A 20,401-nucleotide genomic window follows, 5' to 3' on the forward strand; every position below is an offset into this window, starting at 1 on the left:
GTGACTCAAAGAAGTACAAAAGCATTTCTGCTCTCTTGGCCACAGAGGCTTGCTTGGTCCACTTAGAAAAGGGAAAATATGAAAAATAAACCTGTGTTGTTCCTTGGTGGTAAGTCTTGGAGTTTATAAAGGGAGAATTCATGAGCTGCTTTCCAAATATGTACATCTTCAATTGAAATCAAAATGTCACTTGCACTTAGTTGCTTCACAGGAACACGAGTGTACCCAGCAGTGGGTAGGTCGGTCTTTCCTAAAAGACTGATTTGTGGAGAAAATGCTTATACTCTGCAGCAAGGGGCTTGAGAGGCTAGTTTCAGCTAGGTGGGATCCTGAAAGACATGTGGCATGTGCATGATTCCAGATCACGTGAAAATGAACTGTCCCTCTAGACCAGGAGGTAAGAGGTCCTGGAATGAGGATGGGATGAAAGGTGCCGTGGAGATTCCTCCACCCACTGACTATTGATAGTCAGTGCGATAGCTTTTGGATGGCTAAACTCGGGTGTTGGCCTTCCACAGTTTGCTTAGGTAACTCCCTCAGTTAGTTTCATTATTATTTTTGTATACACTTCATAGTTTACTTCATTATAGCAGTATCTACTTTGTAATATTCTAATTCCAGTGCGAAAAATGATCTGGTGCCTCCGCTGCCTGTTACACGATCCTCAGATGTTAAAGGTCCCAGCATCCAATTTACTCAACAGGTTAGTAATTACCCATCCTTTGTGATTTTCCATTTTTTAATCTGCTTATTTATTTATTTGATACAGAAGGGAATCTAGTGCTTTATTTAAATAAGTTCTTTGCTTGTCAGTGATAATTAAAGCTGACTTTTTTTTTTTTCCCCCAACAGCAGCATATCTGGAAATTTTACCTTTTGCAGTCTGTTTTGTTTATGTTTCCAAATATATGGCATTCTGTAGCACATGCCTGTGGTGGACATGTGCTTCTGCTATTAAAGATATTTTCTCAGTTTAAGTTCGATGCATCCTTAAGAACATAACCAGTTCTCTACAGGAGGATAGTCAACTCTGAAAACTTACTAAAATGTGCAGGTTTGTTCAGGATTTGGTTGTAATGACAGTCCACTGTCATTTTTTTTCCTCCTTCTCTTACAGCTTGGGCTTGAAGTATTTTTTTTTTCTTTTTCTTTCTTTCTTTCTTTCTTTTTTTTCAAATGCTGAATAGTTTTTAGCTGACTGAAATCTAAAAAGGAGAAAACTTATCATAAATGTAATCTTTTATCAGCTTTTATCAGAAGCTATGGTAACATTACTTAGATTGGATAGCAGTATTAAGATTGAAAACTGAGAAGGAAATTATATTCAGAAAGCACTTGCTGTTCTGTTATACTGGTAATCTAAAGGAAAACAAACATACAAGGAAAAATTCCAGACATATTTCCAACTAATTTCCAGATCTTAGAAGGGTATGTGCTGCTTCTCTAAGAGTTACTTGCTGTTTTACCTGGTGGAAGTTTTTCCAGCTACAAGAAGCTTTTTTACTTACATACTACATTTTATATACCTGGGTAAAACTGCATAGGCAGACTGCAGTATCTTCCTTTCTCCTAGACTGTTTATTATTATGAATTAGTATTTGTTTGATGTTTTGCTATCACTGCTGGAAATGAGATGTTATATGTATGAAATGGCATGTTCTATAAAAAATGAGTATGATTCATGGAATCATGGAGTACCTCAAGTGGGAACAGACCCACAGAGATGGAGTTGAGCTCCTGGCTCCAGACAGACCACCCGGAAGTCACACCTTTTGAAAGCATTGTCCAGACACTGCCAGAACTCCAGCAGAGGGAGCCAAGCCCACGGCCCTGGGCACCCCATTCCATGCCCTCCACCCCCTGGTGCAGACCCTTCCCCTGACCACCAGCTGCCCCTCCCCCGACACAGCTCCATGCGGTTCCCTCGGGCCGTGTCGCTGTCACGGAGAGCAAAGCTCAGCGCTGCCCCTCCTCTCCCTGTGAGGAGCTGCAGCCGCCATGAGGCCTCCCCTCAGCTTCTCTACTCCGGGCTGAACAGTCCAGGGGACCCCTGCTGCTCCTCACACATCTTGCCCCTTATGCCCCTCTGCACCTTTGTAGCCCTCCTTTGGACACTCTCTAATAGCTGTATGTCCTTCTTTTATTGTGGCACACAAAGCAGCACCCAGTGGTTCAGGTGAGGCCACACTGTGCAGAGCGGCACTCTGAAGGCTCTGTATGATTGTCAGCAAAATAAATGATTGTTTACCGACACAAAATTGTCGCTTAGAAATCTAAGCAATATAATTTCAAATATAAAATCAAAATAACAGGAAACATAAAAAAAATCTCCTTCCCACAGCCGTCCTCATGTCTATTAATCTGGCATATTGATATGTAAGAATTGCATACTCATACCCTATATAGTGTGGAAACTGCACAGAATTTAACCGGCAACACTTGCCCTATTTTGTCGTATAAGCAGTTAGAATCACTTTAAGCTCAAACAACCTTAAAACAGCAATCAGATTTTTTTTTCACTTCAAGGCTGGCCAACACACAGCCTGTTCTTTGTTAGCAGTGAACTTCAACGATATTAGCATTCATGCTCATTATGGAAATTGAAAAAGATGAGCTATCTGTGGTATTTCTGTAAGAATTTGCTTTAGGAGGAAGGGGGAAGTTGGTATACTTAAGGCTAAGCAAATTTATGTTCTTTATTTCAGTACGTAACTTGCGTGGTTGATTCCTGCTCAAAATCAAAATCGGATTATTTCCATTATCCAGTACTGTGTGGCTTAAATTCATTGCCCTGGAAGGAATTAATATTATAGTGCTCAACATCCATAACCACCTCTCTTTTCACTCTGCCCCAGACCTCCTTACAACAGTGGCCATTAATTCCCACCGAATGCTGCTTGCTGTATTTGGCTAAATACCAAATAATTAGTTGTGGAATTTCCTAAGTAGGGAATATGAATCCAAATAGTACAGAGGAGCAGCAGCTGAGAGTGGGGAAGGAGGGGGCAAGAGGGAGGAAAAGGTTCTGCTTGATCCAGTGTAGAGACTTTCATATCCCTAGTGTATGTATCTGTAAACTGCCATATCCTTCACCTACAGCAGTCGTAGCTGCAGTTATCAAAATATGGTATTTAAATTCTACTGTGCCCTCTCAACAAGATATTTTAATTTGTTCCCTTCAGAGACGGAATGGGTCTAAAGACAGCCTTTTAGAAGAAAAGTCTCAGCTATCTACTAACGTCGATATTAAAACCACCACTAAAACGATAAAAACTGTACCGGTGTCACGCTTCAAGGTAGAGACTTGACTGCTGCACTGGAAGATGTTCTTTGGAAGGCAAGAATGTGTGTGTGTGTGTGTGTGTGTGTGTGTGTGTGTGTGTGTGTGTGTGTTTGTGCGTGCAAGGGAAGGAACTGAAGTTGCAGCAGTGGCAGTTTCTACAGGACATTCAGAAACACAGCCTGCTTGCTGGGAAGGCCAAGCAGTGCCTTTATCACCTGGACCATTCTCGGAGCGTGACTGAAGAGAAGCTGATGAGTGAGACAACCAGAAAATCCTCATAAAACAGAATGATCAGCAATTACATTTACGAAAAAAAATAGCTGCAGAAAAACATGCTTTACGGTCTCCTCTGTAACTGAATAGCCTCTTTCCAAAAAATGACTGTTAACTAACATGATCACGACCAGATGCTTCAAGAGGAGCAAAATAAGTCATGTTTTTGGCCAGTTGTGCAATACAGTGTGATTTGGGAAGAATCATCTTTACGGTTCCATTTGGTGATCAACTTGTGCCCTGATACATAAGGACTGCTAACTCTTACACAGTTCATAGCACAACAAGAGATGCTGATGTTTTTAATACTGCTCTCAACAGAATCCATTTTTTTAGCTCAGAAATGATTGATTCAGTAAAGCCCTGTAGCAAAGAGTTCCACGAATTGTACAGACTTACACTCACTCAGCAATTTTAAGTGTTCTGGATGGTGAATGTCCTTATGTCCTTCTGTGTAGAGGGCCTGTTTAACTGAACATTCCATACCATAAAAATACGTCTTATCATTTTATGGTAAACCATACTGGAAAGAATAGGGGATATGTACTTACCTATTGTATTGTTTAGTGATGCACTTAAGTAATGATTAAATAAAACTGGTAGAATAGGATATAAGAGAGCTAGGAAATAGCTCTCTTTTTTTTTTTTAATGACTAGACTAGCAAAGCCTGCCTTAATCTCTTTTAATATGAAATAATCAATGCTGATACCTTCTGTTACTCCTCTCTGAGCCATTTCTATGATGATGAAATGAAAAAGGCAGTATTTCAGGTATGATAGTTGCAACTTTTTTCCTCTTGTCAGGGTAGGCAGAATAATTGTTAATTATGCTGCAGACTGAGCACATTATCTTACACTGTAGATCTGAAGTGATGCCTAGCTCTTCTCATGTCTTGTCACTTTGTACAAAATGCAGAAGCCATTCCTCTGCCACCCATTTGTCCACAGCTGGGGAAGCCTGGGCTTGCTAATTGTGAAACTTAGCAAAACATTTTTTTACGCTTGTCCACTATAAAGTCAACCTGCTAGTTTTAGTGATTCACAGTGACCCTGTCTTCTGGTGCTTAAGCACTTGCTCAGATCACTTTGTAAGACTGCTAGAAAGTGCCCCAAACTGTCAAGTGGTTTTTGTCAATCATTGTTCCAATTTAAAGTGACCCTTTTATGACTTTGATAAGCATTCTTACAAGTGCTGTTATAAAAAGCAAAAGCAAAAACAAACAAAAAAACAAAAGAACAAAACAAAACAAACAAAAAAGAAAACCTAGCACTGTGCAGAGATTCTGGTGAGGTCATCACAATCTTTTGCAAGACTGCAAGACTACTGAAATACAACAAACCACACAAGAACTAGTTACAGTCTCTTGTAGTCAAAGCCACTCATTTGTTCAAGTAAATGTTCCAAGCTGGAAGATTGTACACTTTGTAGTTTGTTGCTTTCTAAATCATTGCTGTCATTCTGGATTCCTTACTCAGGCACAGGCAAGTAGAACACATGTGCTTCTTCAGGAGTATTTGTATTGCTGTTGTGCATTATCTGTCCACAGTGTCTGTATCTTGCCAATTTTCAAATATTATTGATCAGGAAGAAAACTGCTTCTAATTCTAATTCTTTACATCCAACCTAATGTTTCCTGTTTGTTGTCATCTGCCTGGGAGCTTTTGTGTATTGTTGGTGGGTACCATCAGCCAGATTTGTGGCATATTATTTACCCCACTGCATGAGAAAATAGGCTTGTACCTAGTCTGCTATTGGTAGATTTTAATTCTCAGTTCACGGCTGTTCTCTAGCCAAGCCAAATTGTTTGCATTTAAGTGAGAAACTTGCAGTGTCTTGGATTTTAGTTAGCTGCATTCCCGATGATATTATTTAGGAAGCCGGATTTTAGCACATCTGATTATCAGTCTGGAGAACTACTATATTTTTTTCTTAGCACAAGGGAGCCCAAACTTAGCACGTGTATTACATGTTAGTATCGGTGGTGAAACAAACCAAAACGTGGACATGACTGCCAGCTAATGAAACAGAGTAAGCAAGTTATTCCATAAACACGCACTTCCTTTCCCTTCAAGCTTTTTTTCTTTAGTCATTTGAGGAGAGGCACCTTTTCCTGGGAGGTTCTGTGTCAGAAACCTACAAGAAATTGGTCATGAAAAGCATTTTTTTGGCACAGCTCTAGTAGCCCTGCAGCTCTGTAGCCCTAAAATAAGGATACATCTCCCACTTACAGCTCTGAGCTACACCTATACTGTCCACAGTCACTGCCTTCCCTAGCTTCCTGGGCCTGCACTCCCTAGAGGCAGTTGTGTTCTCAGACCTGGAGTTTGGAAGTACTTGCACAAGACAGGAATCAAGCAAGGTCTACACTGAGGCTGGATGTCATACAGACCTGTCATAAAATGGACAAATAACTGATACAAATCTGAAACATGGTTAGCTTAACTGTGCTTCTAGTCTGCTGAAGTGACCTTTGGCCAACAATTTCAACTTTGTGCCTCTTTGTTTTCCTGAGACTTCTGTAAACGCTCTGAATAAGCAATCTGCAGGACTTACTAGCTACACCAACAATATAGATATATCTCTTTGTAAAACACATTTTAAATGACAAAAAGGGTTTGCTATCTGTACCACAAAACTTGCAAAAATTTTGGCACAGCCTAGATTGGTCCCCCTGCTTGTTGGCTGATTCCTTTTGTTGGCAGCTAGCCTTGACCTGCTGTTTTCTACACTGCACTTCTTATCAATGACCCTAACATTACAACTCATATTCTAAAAAAGCTCATTGTATTGAAGACGTTGGTTAAGAAAAATCATTGCAAGTTGCCAAATCAGTCATCTTTATACAGGTGAATAGTGGACTGAATAAATAGCAAATTTTCTTTTGGGAAAGCCTGTTTAATTCAAAGCTCTCTAGAAAGATGTTTTAAAATAACATGCAAAAACATATCAATGATGTGATTCATGCGCTCTGTGTACATTAAGTATTCATGAAGCAACTGTGTGCTTTATTTTAAACTGAATTTGATTGATGGCTGTGTCGATAATTGTGACCAGGTTATTTAAAAAAGTCAAGTAAAACTTGAATTTTTAGGGCATTTCACGGTTGCCTGTGTGTCTTACTTACATTACACAAAGGAGGAAAACCTTACAAACATGCATTCATTTGACAGCACCATCTGGTAAAAACGGGGGTAGCGCCAATTAAAATACACTTGAGTATACAGCCTCTCCAAGTTAAGTATTTTTCCTGGTAGCAAAAAGTTGTCAGCCTTGTATTTCATACTTCCAGTACATATCCATGGTACAGATTCTTTCCTTATCTAAAAAATCACCAGAAAGCATCAACGGGCTACGTTAGCCACCAAACCAAGCATACAGATATCAGTATGGCAGATGTAAATGTAAATGGCTTTACATGCCCATTTTCTTTCTCATCTTCTCATCAGTAAGAGTTAAGAAAGCCGCTACTGTCCCAGCTGGTAGTTTATGTGACATCTGCTTTGCTGTGAAGTTAAATTTAAAAAAAAAAAAACAGCCAGTTTTGTGCATTGCTTCCTCAGTAAGGGTATCAGCATGCACGTGACTTTCTTCATATTCTTCTGTTAAATTTATTACAATTTCCTTCAATATTTCCTTCAACAGAACCTGCCCTAGTGAAGCTGGATGCAGTATGCGAGGCTAAAGAATGATCTGGAATGTGACACTTCTCTTTCTGTGCACACCTTTCAAGAGTTCTGTTTCTCAGCTTTAATACTTCCTTCCATAGAGCACTGGAGTAGGTAGCAGAATTGAGGATTGGTGCAACACTGATCTAGCACAAATATCTTCGCCCCCTTCCTCCCCCGGCTCACCTGGGAATCTCTTATCCTTTCAACTCATTTTAATAAAATGAACAGCCTGTCAGACAATGTTAGTCTAAAATAATAATGGAGAAAAACCTGAGATTCCTTACTTTTTTTCACAACTGAAGTCAAGTTAGCTGCTCGTAAAAAGCTAAGAAAGGGAGTCCTGATGCATTTATATTCACTTATTTTTACCATAATTCTATTTACCATTACTGTTTTAGTAATCAGTGCCCCTTACATATTCCTCTACCCTTTTTCCTTTTTTGTTCTTCATTCCACCACACCATGGAACAGTTAATATATTCTGATGCCTAAGATTACCCATTATTTTTCTTGTTCAAAGGAAGTTAACATTTTAGCTATCAAGAAAACTGTACTGGCTGTTTGCAGCTTGTTTTGTGTTTTTTGTTTTTGTTTTTTAAAAAAAAGGTCTTAAAAACTAGCCTTGCCAGTCCCGCCATGCAAAAACAAAGACCCAGGCGCAAAACACTTGAACAGATGCTGTCTTCAGGAAGTACAGTCCCTAGCACAACCTTGAGCTTTCTACATTCTAAAACACTACAAATTTATTGCTTGTCTAAACTGCCATCCCTTTTGAGAAACCAGAAATTCACTCCCACTTGTGCTTAGATGTTGCATTAATAATTTGCTTACATTAATACACAGTAAGACAATTTGAGATACAGAAATTTAGCATTTGCTTTTCTGATACAATGAATTAATGAACTTTCCTCTCAGAAAACAAACAAAAAAATAGGACATTAATTTGCTGTTCTTGAAGTGCATTTCACTCTACTTTAACTTTACTTGAAGTATCACAACATGTAGCTGATCTATGTAGCTAGTTACAGAACTAGCTTGCAGTTCTTCATGTTGGAAAAACACCTTTCTTGTGATTTTTAAACATAGGTTTGCTAAATTTAAATTTCTGCTTTTCCTCACCACAACATCTAACAGCTAACCCACTCTGAGTGCTACAGAGGGGCATGGTTTCAGTGATTACGTTCTATACACTAATTAACTCCTGTATTTTAATCCAAAGTAGTGAACTGGTAACCCAAAAATGATAAAAAACAAGTCTTGGCAGTTGCTTCTGTTTGGCAGTTAATACAGCTTGGAAAAGACAAGAGTTCTAATAACAGAAACATAAATCTTTATTTTTTTTTTTTTTTATGTCTACATAAGCACTGTTCTAATACAGTTAGAAATAACTCGTGTTAGTGTAAGCATTTAAAGGCTTAACATTCCCAAGTCCTTAACAGCTTTTTGTTTCTAAGGGAGTAGTCTTGCATTGCCACTGGTTTCAGGCTGGTTCTAACAATTCTTCCTAGAAAAAAAGGCAAACAGTGTGAGATTGGGCACATGCAGCACACAGCTGTGTTCAGTAACATCCTCTGAACTGCCAGATCCCTGAGACCAGTAAGAAGTTACAAGGATCAACTTCCCCCCTCAGCCCTCTGGAAAAATGCCAGAAACTAATATCTGCAAATCCTATTTTTAAAGACATGCTTTTTGCATATCTAAGCAAAATGTCAGATCATAATAAACTACAATTTTGTGGCAGCTCAAACGCCTTCTATGTGGTGGGGATCTATAGAAAATTTTCCAGTAGGAACCCAGGCACATTACGTCTATACATTACACAATGGCAGTTTCACAGGATGGTAAGCTGACACAAAAAAACATCATATTTAGTTATTTCATGTTGAAAAACAAGGAACAGCCATGTTATTAGTTATTCATACTGGATTACCATTATTACATATTACATTATATGTACGTTTTTCTTCTCAGTGTCTGACAGGTTCATATAAACAACTGCCTCTGCTTGCAAAAAACCCTTAAGTGATTACAGTGTTAGAAGTCTTGAACGGATTTCACTAGTTCATTCTCTCACTGGCACTGGTAAAACACTGGGTACTTCCAATGAAATTTTCTGTTCTGTTACTATTTTCAACTCCAAAAAACAAACAGCAGTGTAGGAGTCTTTCACTACTTAAGACCAGACCTTTGTATGAACACATATGTGCAAAATGAAAACACTGCATCTTGTGTTTATTTAAAAAAAAAAAGATTCACTGGACTAGTTCTTCATCAAAACAACATAGATTTTATAAGCCAATTTGGTAGCTGCTAGGAGATCACTGTAAGAATATCTGACTTCACCATGGACAACTATTGGATCACAAAGCTCCTTCAAAACACAGCTCAGTTCACTTGCTTTTGCTTCTTGGTGGTGAGTGACTGCAAAATAACTAGTCTCCTCTTCAAAGGTTGCAATCACATTTTGATAGTTACTACTACAAATGCCACCCTGTAATAAATTCTCATGTAGTATTTTGTTCAGGCACAGTGAGGAAAAAAAAAATTGGCAACAAAATCATTAATCACTCAAGCCTGAATAGTAACAATATAAAAATCATGAACTAATGGCAAATACCATTCTGATTCTTCCTTAAGCTTCTCCAATTCCTACGCTCTCCGCTTTTAATGAAGTTTTCTTGCATTCATACTTCTTTTCTGGAGCTGTCTCTGTGCTGCGCTTCAACTCAGCACCCTTCTCTCCACTACATCACTTAGAAATGCTGGATGCCTCAGTGAAACACCAAGAATCCAGACACGCGTGCTAAAGATGCTTTTTGCTCAGTGTTCTGGAATGTAGTTTCTGTATAATGAGGTTTAGTTGACACACATTGCACAAGATGTGCACGGAGTGTGCATTTTACTAGCGTTTCTACTCCAGACAGTCTGCTCTTCAACAGTACTGCACCTTCCCATGTTTCAGCAACTGGCCTGCTACAGTTGCTGAAAAAACAAACCTCCAGCATTTTTTTCTTTGTAGGTATTTCATGAAGTTTTCAACGAACAACAAGCATGTGATGTAATACCACTACCATTTGTGATTTACAAGACAATCAGTTATTTCTTCAGTTTGAGCTAAAACTTGTTTCTACTTTGAATTTCCTTTCTGATAACGGTTTCTATAGTTTTAGTGTATGCTATCAAATAATTAACTCAGTGTGGTTCACTGTCCCACATGACATCCTGCTTGCCAAATTGGAGAAAAATGGATTTGATGGATGGACCACTTGCTGGATAAGGAACTGGCTGGATGGTCACACTCAGAGAGTTGCTGCCAATGGCTTGGTGTCCAAATGGACACTGGTGACGTGTGGCACTCCTCAGGGATTGGTGTTGGGACCAGTATTATTTATCTATGTATCTTTGTAGGCAACATGGACAGTGGGATTCAGTGCACCCTCAGCAGATTTGCAGATGACACCAAGCTGAGTGGTGCAGTTGACATGCTAGAGGGAAGGCATGTCATCCAGAGGGTCCTGGAATGGCTTGAGAGGTGGGCCCGTGCCAACCTCATGAACCTCAACAAGGCCAAGTGCAGGGTCCTGCATCCGAGTCAGGGCAATCCCAAGCACAGATACAAGTTGGGCAGAGAATGGCTTGAGAGCAGCCCTGAGGAGAAGGATTTGGGAGAGTCGGTTGATGACAGATTCAACATGAACCTGCAATGTGTGCTTGGAGACCACAGGGCAAACCATATCCTGGGTTACATCAAGAGAAGCATGACCAGCAGGTCAAGGGAGGTGATTCTGCCCCTCTATTCTGCTCTCGTGAGACCCCACCTGGAGTACTGCGTCCAGTTCTGGAGCCCTCAATGCAAGAAGAATATGAAGCTGATGAAGCAGGTCCAGAGGAAGGCCACGAAGATGATAGAGAACTGAAGCACACCCTCTATGAGCACAGGCTGAGAGTGCAGCGGCTCTTCAGCCTGGAAAAGAGGTGGCCTTCTCTTCTCTTATAGCAGCCCTCCAATATCTAAAAGGGGCCTACAGGAAAGCTGGGGAGGGACTTTTTGTATGGCCAGGTAGCAACAAGACGAAGGGAATGGCTTTAAACTGGAAGAGGGTAAATTTAGACCACATATTAGGAAGAAATTCATTACTGTGAGGGGGTGAGACACTGGGACAGGTTTTCCAGTGAGGTTGTGAATGCCCCTCCCTGGAAGCATTCAAGGCCAGGCTGGATGGGGCTTTGAGCAACCTGGTCTAGAGGGAGGTGTCCCTGCCTATAGCATGGAGGTTGGAACAAGATTACCTTAAAAGTCCCTCCCAACCCAAACCATTCTATGATTCCATGTCTCCTGAAATGCAGGTAAGTTCATAATGATTTGTCAGCAGTGAATCATGCCCCATTACACTTCCAATATTGTCCCAGGTGTTTCTCGCTTCAGAAATTTTGACCTGCGTTCCCACTTTGCTTTTGTTGTTGATGAGAACCTAGTCATCAGTCTGAGCTCAACCTCAGTGTTTCAGTTCAGATTTCTGCTCTGAAGTCATTCTGCTGAACTTAAAATAAAAAGTCTGCTTCATTATAGAACAAAGCTGCAGGATGCAGCAGCAGAAGTATTTACTATCACTTACCTCATAAAACTGCAGGAGAGCTGGGGTGTCAGTACTTCGTCACCTTCTAGTACACACTCTTCACATGCTTAGAAGCTTTCACCACATGCCTATCCCTGTGATGCCAGGAAGATCACCCATGGCTACTGCACAAACACACTCTGTAAGAAGAGAGTTCAGCACTCCAGTAAGAATAAACTTTGCTAATTACCAAGGTAAGAGCCACATCTGCTAGGGATACAGTATACTCTACGCTTTCAAAAGGGTATCAAAGAACACTGTTTTTTTCTGTAGCACAACAGCAGAAGACATTGATGACCAATATGGAGCAGTCCTGCAAAGGTATTCGCTTTATGCTACTCTGCTCCCACAGCCATTAATAACAAAAAGCTAATGCATAAAGGCAAAAGTATTCTCTTTTGCTGAGTGTTGTGAAGCTGCAGATACCTATTTGCACTAAGAGAAACCAGAGGCCTCTGCAGGAGTCTGAAAGTTATGTACAGCGTGTTCACAGCACAACTGTTCACGTTATCCTAGTAGACAGGACAGCTGAACAGTCTGACGAATGGCCATCAACAATCCAGTTTTTCTCCCTTTTAAAATATCAAATTCTTCTTTTGAAAACTCTGACGCATAAAATCTACTATGCAATTGCCCAACCATGCAGTTTCTACAGGCTTTTCTGTCCTTGCAAAAACAGGGAGGAGAAAGGCAGATAGCCAGCCCCTTACACAGCTTGAGCAAGAATTCTTGTTTGCCTTTTTTGACACCACATTCATTTTAGAAGGCAATGAATGGGCAACACAAAGGCAAAAATGGGAGTATTAAAACTGATCATTTTTCTCAGCAAAACTGAAAGGTTTCAATTCCCCAACATGCAAATTCTCCAAAATTCATCAGTAAACAATGTTTTTATACAGCAAGCATTGCTTAGTAAGAAAGTTACAAGCACACCGTACTCCTGCGATGTCACGTGGTTGCACTGTTGCTTGCTTCGGCCACTGCCAAACTTCCACTTCTTTCACTTGAAAGGAAGGAAAAAAATAATGTTTTCACTTTAAAGACTGAGATACCGAAGCAGTACAGTATGAGGAGTCTGAAAACAAATACAGCAAATAGTTGTTCAGCTTCACAGGTCAGACAGCACTCAGCCTCCCTTCCTCCCAGAAACCCCCATCATTCTCAGCACTTCCAATGCGACGGGTGCCTCTGCCACACCGCTTCCTGCTGCCTACCACAGCAACCAGGGATTAAGTGGATAGAAACCCACTAACATCTCTGAAGGACGAGCAAAAGGGCAGCTACGTGCAACAGTCCCACTCAAGTTGCACACATCAATAAAGTCCTCATTTAAGAAGGTCTGTCAGTGGATGCCATACACCTGACACCGCAGTGCTGGCCACACAGCAGAAACCTGCCCAAAGAGTTCAGCAGAAGATGATATCAACAGGAAATTACCATCTTCCAAAAGGTTCTTCTTCTGGTCTGGACAGACTATGGGTGGTCATCAACGCGCACGGCCGATCCCCTCACGCACAGCACTGGGCCAAGGCGGGGAGCACGCGGTTGCGGGGGGAGGCAGGCCCGCCGCCATATCTCCCAGCAACCGCTCCCCGCCCCGCCCCTTAGCGGCCAGCCGCCTCACTCGCCTCGCCTCGCCTCGCCCCCGCACCTCCCGGTTCTCAGGCCCCAGCGGCAAGCGCCGACCGCCCCGCGGAGCATCCTTAGCGAGCACGCACCGCCACCCCACGCGCAGCGGAAACGAGAACGCAGCCCCTCCAGTTCCCAGAGTGCCCCGGGAGGGCCAACCAACGCTCCCGCAATGGGGGGGAGGGAGGTGCGCCGGCTCTACGGCAGTGCGGAGGGTCTGCGGCGGCCTTGTACAAGCAGGAGGCGGCAGCCCCGCTGTTGTTTCCCTGGGCTGGAGGGCGGAAGCCCGGGCAGGGCGGTTCGCAGGACCCGGAGTGGAGAGGCCTGGACAACCCGCTCCCCCCGCGGGATGGAGGCGCCCGGAGGGAAGGGGCGAGAGTGCCGTGTGCCAGAGGATACCGCACAGGCGCAGTGCTGCCCGCCGGCTGCTGGGCGGTGTGGGACGTTGTGTCCTATCGTGGTGTTTCCGTTATTCTGAGCGGCAAGGCGCTCCCTTCGCTCGGGGCGCTCACTCTGTCAGGCTTCAGCATCGCAGGCACAGGTTCTTTGTGTGGGTCTAGCGTCGCTGAAGGCGATCCTCCTCACTGGCCGAGTTAGTCTGCTGACAGCGTTCTTGCAGTATCTTAGAATCATTATGGCTGGAAAAAAAACTTCTAAGATCATCATTATGTAATCCAACCCCCATTCCATCCCCAGCGTGCCCACAAACCACGTCCCTCAATACCACGTAGGGACGGTGACACCAGTGTTCTCCTGGGCAGCCTCTTCCACCACCTCACTGCTCCTTGAGAGAAGGAATTTTTCCTAATATCCAACCTGAGCCTCCCCTGGTGCACCGTGAGGCCATTCTCTCTTGTTACCTTGGGAGATTTCTGATGCAACTCATAAGCTATTTAGTAAAGCACTTCAGAAACTCAGTCGTTTTCACTCCTTTAGAAATTTCATAAGAGAATCTTCAGTAAAACAGACTGGAAGAGTAGACTATGGTGGCTCCATTTTGATGTTTAATGACGAGACATTCGTTTCTGCTTCATTTCCTTAAGATCTGGTTGATGATTTAATCACTGAAATTGTTTCCTTTGTCAGCTGGTGGTGTTTTTTAAGCTGTTTTTAGCTGGATTTGTCAAAAGGATAGAGAAATAGGACATTCCTAAAGATTTTGTGGAAAAGCAAAGTCTGTGTAGAGCCAAAAGAACTGGTGAGTGTTGGATGCTACACCTGTCATCCTTCCAGATGAGGAAAGCATGAGTGGGAGAGGAGGTAACGTCTCAGTGATGCATACTTTTCTACAGTTTTCTTTGAAATATGTAAAGCCAGCTTGTGAGTAGCTCTGAGGTCTTCCAGAGGCAAGGAATATGTGTCTCTGTATGGATAGGAGCTGTATCCCCCAGCTCCGCTTAGTGGCTCAGACCCAAGTCTCATCAGCTGCCTAAACTGAGGTTTTCCTTCTCTGTTGTGTTATTGAACACTTCTTTATTTCCAAAGTATAATTCAACAGCTGGAAACTGAATTCCTCGAATGAGGACTTTCGCTCCATCCTGGAGAGATCGCATTATGTCAAATTATATGAATGTATTATAAATTTACCTTTGCTTGCAAAGGAGAATGGCGTTAATTATTTGACGCAATTCAACAGTAAGTCTCTCCAAGGACAGTGCTGTAAAACCGTTTCTGGTTCCTCAGTCCTTTCAATAGTCATTGATTACTTGGACACTAATAAGCAGCCAAAATCTGAATCTGTAATGTCTTGTTTTACTCCACTCTTTCTGGGTGTGTCCTTAGTTTTCCTGAGTGAATTCCAGCACTAACCTGTAAGGGTAAAATTCCCTGTTATATTTTCTTTAGCAGGAGTACTAGTTCCTGTCCTTCGTGGCTTGCAGCCTTTTGTTCCTGTTCCCAACCTCAGCCTGCTGCTCTGTAGGTTTTGCCAGGTCCAGTATTTGTGGCACCATGCCACAAAACATCTCACTGAAAAGAACTTCTGGAAACAAGCGATTTGGCTTTGGAGACAATTAAAATGTGTAGTAGAATAAAATAAAATAACTAAATATTATGTCTGTAGGTCCAAGAACAGTTGCAGCTTAATTTATGTGCTTTATTCTGCGTTGCTTAGTGTAGTAAAAGATTACAGACTGGGCTAGTCTTGCTTTTCCTCATGTAGAGTATGGGGCTGCTGCATACAAAATATGTTAGTGATTGTTGTTACAGGAAATCCTAACATGCTGATAAGGAGAGTATGTATCTCAAGGGAGCATTGTGAGCTGAAATGTCTGTAAAATGCTTAGCGAGCAGTGAGTGATCAGTAAAGTATTTTCCTACCCTGTTGCCGAGTGATCTGGAACACTTTCAGAAGCAGGCATTCTGTGTACCTTCTCTGAGTTCCCGTCAACGTTCGAGGGTGTGGTTTCCTTAGTTTTTGGGCAACTCTGTTTGCAATTTCTTTTCCTGGCATCCACCAGAGGTCAGTATAGTGCCGAGAATGATGAGCAGTGGGGAAGGGAGGGAATTATCACGATTCTACCAACTGCTAGGATTATAGCGGCGAGCTAGCAGATAGCATATCCTGTCTTTTGTCGGTACCACGTGTATTAGGGGAAGGTTATGAAGCTGGCAATAGGTTAGCGTGAAGCTACCTTGGATAGTAGGACTGTTAGAGGTTGTTTAAACCCAGAAATGTGACAGTTACTGTATCTTTGGAAAGGTATCAATCATCAGCATTGCAGATATTTGTGAGAGCAGAAGAAATGGACAAATCTTGCTTAGTTCTTATCACAGTGGCTCTCTGTACTACCGTCAGTCACAGTTTGGAAAATATTTTGCTTGAAACTCAATTTCTCACCCGTTATTTCAGTTGAATGATCTTGCTTTATGAGGCAGCTGAAGTTCCCGGGATTTGTGCCTTCACCATTTTCTATGCTATTACCGATTTTAGCGTTTTTTCCACAGAAGAGAGGTACTCCTCTCAGAATCCTTTCAGATTCTCTATGTTATTCTTTTTGTGAAATAACATTATTAGGAAATAATTTCACTTGTTTGAGGTAGAATACTTGGTAGTGGCTTAAAAAATTCAATCTGGGTCTGCACTTCTGATTTCTACAGAAGCACTTCAGTATTTTTTTGTATTGCCACTCTTCCAATTTGTTAATGGACTTCAACACCTCCTTCCCTTCCTTCTCCTCCTTCCAGCACTTGTTGATTGAATAAAGGTCTTCACTGAGCTGCAGTGAAATACCAGATTCCTTTAGAACTGGTACTTTTAACTGGAAATATTTTAGCTCCAAACCATTTTTTTTTTCTCCAGCGAACTTTACTTTTTATCTGATGTTACTGAATGCATTTGCCATGGTATTGTCCATTCAACTAGCTTGCACAGGCTATTCTGACGTTCCACTCAGCTTCTAATTGTAGCCCGAATAATTGTGTTCATTTAAAACAAAACAAAACAAAACAAACATCAACAGCAACAACAACAAAAACAACAGTAACATACTGATGCTTTAAAAATTCTGCTGAATGTGTGATTTTTTTTTTCTTTCAGGTATTTCCGTTGCCACTCCTCTTCATCTAGTGGATTGTGTTTGGAGCTTGTTTCTCCAGGATGAGGGTTTTTTTCTTCCTGTTCTGTGATTCCTTTTACTATGAACAAGAGACTTGATTAGGTTATCCTGGAGGAAGAACTGTTTTTGACCAAATATTATTTCCCCTTGTGATATAGGTCCACTTTTGTGGTACTTCTAGGCCTGAAAATTATGCAGAAACTAGTACAAGAAGTACCTAATCCAAGTTTATGCAAATTAGTTATTAACTCAGATTTTTCAGATACCTTGAGCATCCCCAAAACACGTGAATCTGGGACCCTGTGCCAAATTACTGGCATTCCCCCCAGAGGTGTTTAGGGTAGCACACTACCACAGGTGGGCAGTGTCTGCTGTTCTGCATAGCAGCCTAGTGAGAGCTGCTGAGCTGCAATGCAGACAAACATGCCCCAGCTTTAACTTGCAAGAATGTGGGCTTTGTGAAGCCAAAGGATTATTAATTTTTTGTAGGAGAACTGAATTTCAGAGCAATATGTTTTGTGCGTACACTGGCACTCACTCTTTCTGTATATAGTAGATACAGTACCCTTGTTTTGAAGTGCTTTAGTACTCTAGTTACTGATACATTTGCATACTCTAGAAATAGTTTTTATTTTCTAAATGTTGGTTGACAAAAACATTGACCCACTCATCTTTGCTAGCATTATTATGGCTTTGAATTGTTGTTGAGAAGCTCAGGTGAGTAATGTGTAAATAGAGCAGCTCTTTGTTTTTTACACTGGGTAGTAGTAGTAGTGAGAATATCTTTCCAGGATGTTTTCAAAAATTAATTTTATTCTTGTTACAGAAGATCTGTTGTATTATGGCACTTAACAAGTGTTAAGAGTTCATAATATTCACGAGTAGGATGTTCAGTCCATTTGGTACATGGCACACTTGAAGTATGGCTTACAGGTTTTGTTTGACTGTGTTTTGCTTTTTTTGGAATAAGATTCTTCTTTCTACCCTGTAGAAATGGACAGGACAATTGTGAGAAAAATTACAATCCCTTCAGCTTTTTTCAGGATGTGTTCTGCTAGCAGAACACCTTGGACAGGTGTACGTCTACCTGTTTGTTTCTTCCCATCATCACTTTCCCTACCAGTAAAAAATAAGGAGTGGAAGACATCCCAGGTTCACCATACAGCTTTTTTATTCTTGTCCAGATAATCAGAAGAGTGCATCTGGTACTAAAAAATACAGTAAGGTTTGTTGGCAAATGTGGTTCCATAATCACAGCTCCTTCGGCTTTGCCTGAAGGGAGCCTATGCAGAGCAATGTGTGCGTGTATCAGCAGTCTGCCTCCTGGTTCTGTACACATTTAAGACATTACAGTTCCCTCTACTGTTGCTGCACTGCCATCATTTCTTGCCCTGAAAGGTGTGCTGGCATTTCATTACCATAAGAACTGCTGTCTGTATCCAAATAATTTAGCTTGTAAGGTGGTGTGCCTCTGGGTCGAAGGGACTGAGGGGATTGGGAAGCATGGGAATGAGAGGACCTCCTCAAAATAAATAAATAAATACATAAAATTAAAAAACAACACTTTTATTCTATCTTTCCCTTCTTGCAAAGGGAAATGTTGTGAGATTTCCTTGTCTGTCTTGATGTATCCTTGCTAGGAGTTCCTAGTACCGATGTGGTTAGGAGTTGCCTAATTTTGACAAATTATGGGAAAAAAATGGTACCTTTTCCAATTCAGAAGATTTTGACTCACACCCATGTTTGCTTGAGACACAGATGACCAATTTTTCTTGTCACTGGACAGTGTTGTTTTTTTCTAGTTATAAGAGTGAGGTCTACTTTCCAGCTCCTGACCAGAAAAAGCAGTCATGTATGTAACACAGCTCTCTGCCTATGCAGTAGATCAGATGATTCCTGGAAATTTGGAATAAATCACTGACAATTCTGGAGGGATCCTTCAAAAGGAGGCAGTTATGTGCAGTCTAAGCTGCCTGTTTTTGAATCATTTTGTGCATATTGTGACCTACACCCACTGAGCCCTCAGGAAAGAGGGCCGCTAGAAGGAAACTGTATCCCAGACAACTTGCCCTGACATGCTGCAAAGAACTTGCAGGACTGTACATCAGCTTGATCCATGCATTTTTCTTCCTTCCTTTACCCTCTCCTTCCTCCATATGCCCATATAATACTATGATGAACATTGATCTGTTGCATGTTTCAGACTATTTTAATATATTCTTTCTAAGTAGGATGTAAAAGTCCCAGAAGATTTTTCTTTTCAAATAGTAGCAATGTGTGATTCAGAAAATGAAATATTCAGCTGTGAGACTGTGTGGTAATTGAGAAATAATGTTGTCTGGTAGAGACAGAACACCATTGACTGACACCATTTTACACCAGTTGTGTTCCTTAACCCTCACCATCGTAGTTTCACTGGAAAAATGGCTTGGCTTGACGTGGTCTGAGATAATCAGAGTTTTTCTTTCATCCTGCGATTGTACATCCTGTTTAATTAGGAAATTGGAGACTAGAAGGTCCTTTCAGTCTGCAATAAGAAAATGTGAGTATTCGTTTACAATATTTGTTCCATTGACTAAGAGCAATTATGAGTTATGAATTATAAATAAATATGAATTATAAATAATAAATGATAAATGATACAGCGTGGTTTTCATCTATACTGAAACACAAATAGATTTACTGTTCTTGTCCTGTGTATATGGAAATATCCAGAGCATTATTCATCAGGAAAATGGGGTAGAAATTTTCACTTGACCTCAAGATCTATTGGCTTTAGCTTAATACAAAACAACCACAAATGCCCATTCTATAGAAGCTGATTGTGTTCAAGGACATACCCAGCTGCAATGCAGGCATGTGCACTGATTGCTGAGCTGAGCCAATCATACCTCCTTGCAATGATGTCTTCTTGGGGGTAAATACAATGACAAAATTCCAGAAAAGGGAGTAGTAAGACCTGTTTTTCAGTGAACAGAGTATGACATACTTACTCAAAATACTGGGCTTTACTTTTGATGCCCATTCTAAAATATTTCACTCTCTGTTTTCACGGTACAGAAACATGCTTCAAATCCAAAGGCTACATGGTATCACTGCTGTTACACTTTGCATAGTGGAGCTTATATGCCTCTCTGCATCTGTGCCCTGCTCAGCCAAGTCCCGATTGTCCTTTGGGATGCACTAAGACCTATGCATATTACTCATTAGGGGCATGAAGTTTGTGGAAAGCCTTCAAGAGTGAACCACATGGAAACAATTTTGAAACATAGATGTCACTATTTCACTGTGTTTGTTGGCCTCTTTATTACTAGTGCTGGCTTTGCATACTCTCTACTACGTTTACTTTTCAGTGGAGGAGACTGCTGTTGCCT

At 41.2% G+C, this 20,401-nt stretch overlaps 1 protein-coding gene, 1 long non-coding RNA gene and 1 other non-coding gene across 8 annotated transcripts in view; 1 reads left to right on the forward strand and 2 right to left on the reverse strand.

Annotated features, from left to right (window-relative positions):
- Positions 1-6,652, forward strand: part of EPB41L4A (erythrocyte membrane protein band 4.1 like 4A) — a 127,286-nt gene extending 120,634 nt beyond the window's left edge. For all 3 annotated transcript variants that reach the window (XM_413976.8, XM_040655713.2, XM_040655714.2), the window contains 2 exons: positions 622-703; positions 3,183-6,652. In XM_413976.8, the coding sequence (XP_413976.4) occupies positions 622-703; positions 3,183-3,308 (208 nt within the window). In that variant the 3' untranslated portion in view covers positions 3,309-6,652. The remainder of the gene's footprint in view (positions 1-621; positions 704-3,182) is intronic.
- Positions 6,653-8,532: 1,880 nt separating this feature from the next.
- LOC107052340 lies at positions 8,533-15,870 on the reverse strand. Of its 4 annotated transcripts, XR_001464798.4 has the most exons (5): positions 15,790-15,870; positions 13,279-15,279; positions 12,775-12,844; positions 11,842-11,981; positions 8,533-8,729 (listed from the first exon to the last, which is right to left on the reverse strand). It is a non-coding gene; the product is annotated as an uncharacterized LOC107052340 (long non-coding RNA). The 4 variants fall into 4 exon arrangements; XR_005842654.2 differs by lacking the exon at positions 15,790-15,870 and having other exon boundaries at positions 12,780-12,844; positions 13,279-13,617; XR_005842653.2 differs by lacking the exon at positions 15,790-15,870 and having other exon boundaries at positions 12,780-12,916; positions 13,279-13,617.
- Positions 12,501-12,632, reverse strand: LOC112530790. Its single transcript, XR_003072603.1, has one exon. It is a non-coding gene; the product is annotated as a small nucleolar RNA SNORA13 (small nucleolar RNA).
- Positions 15,871-20,401: the final 4,531 nt, after the last annotated feature.

Source organism: Gallus gallus, chromosome Z, assembly GCF_016699485.2.
Source record: "Gallus gallus isolate bGalGal1 chromosome Z, bGalGal1.mat.broiler.GRCg7b, whole genome shotgun sequence".
Classification (NCBI taxonomy): Eukaryota; Metazoa; Chordata; class Aves; order Galliformes; family Phasianidae; genus Gallus; species Gallus gallus.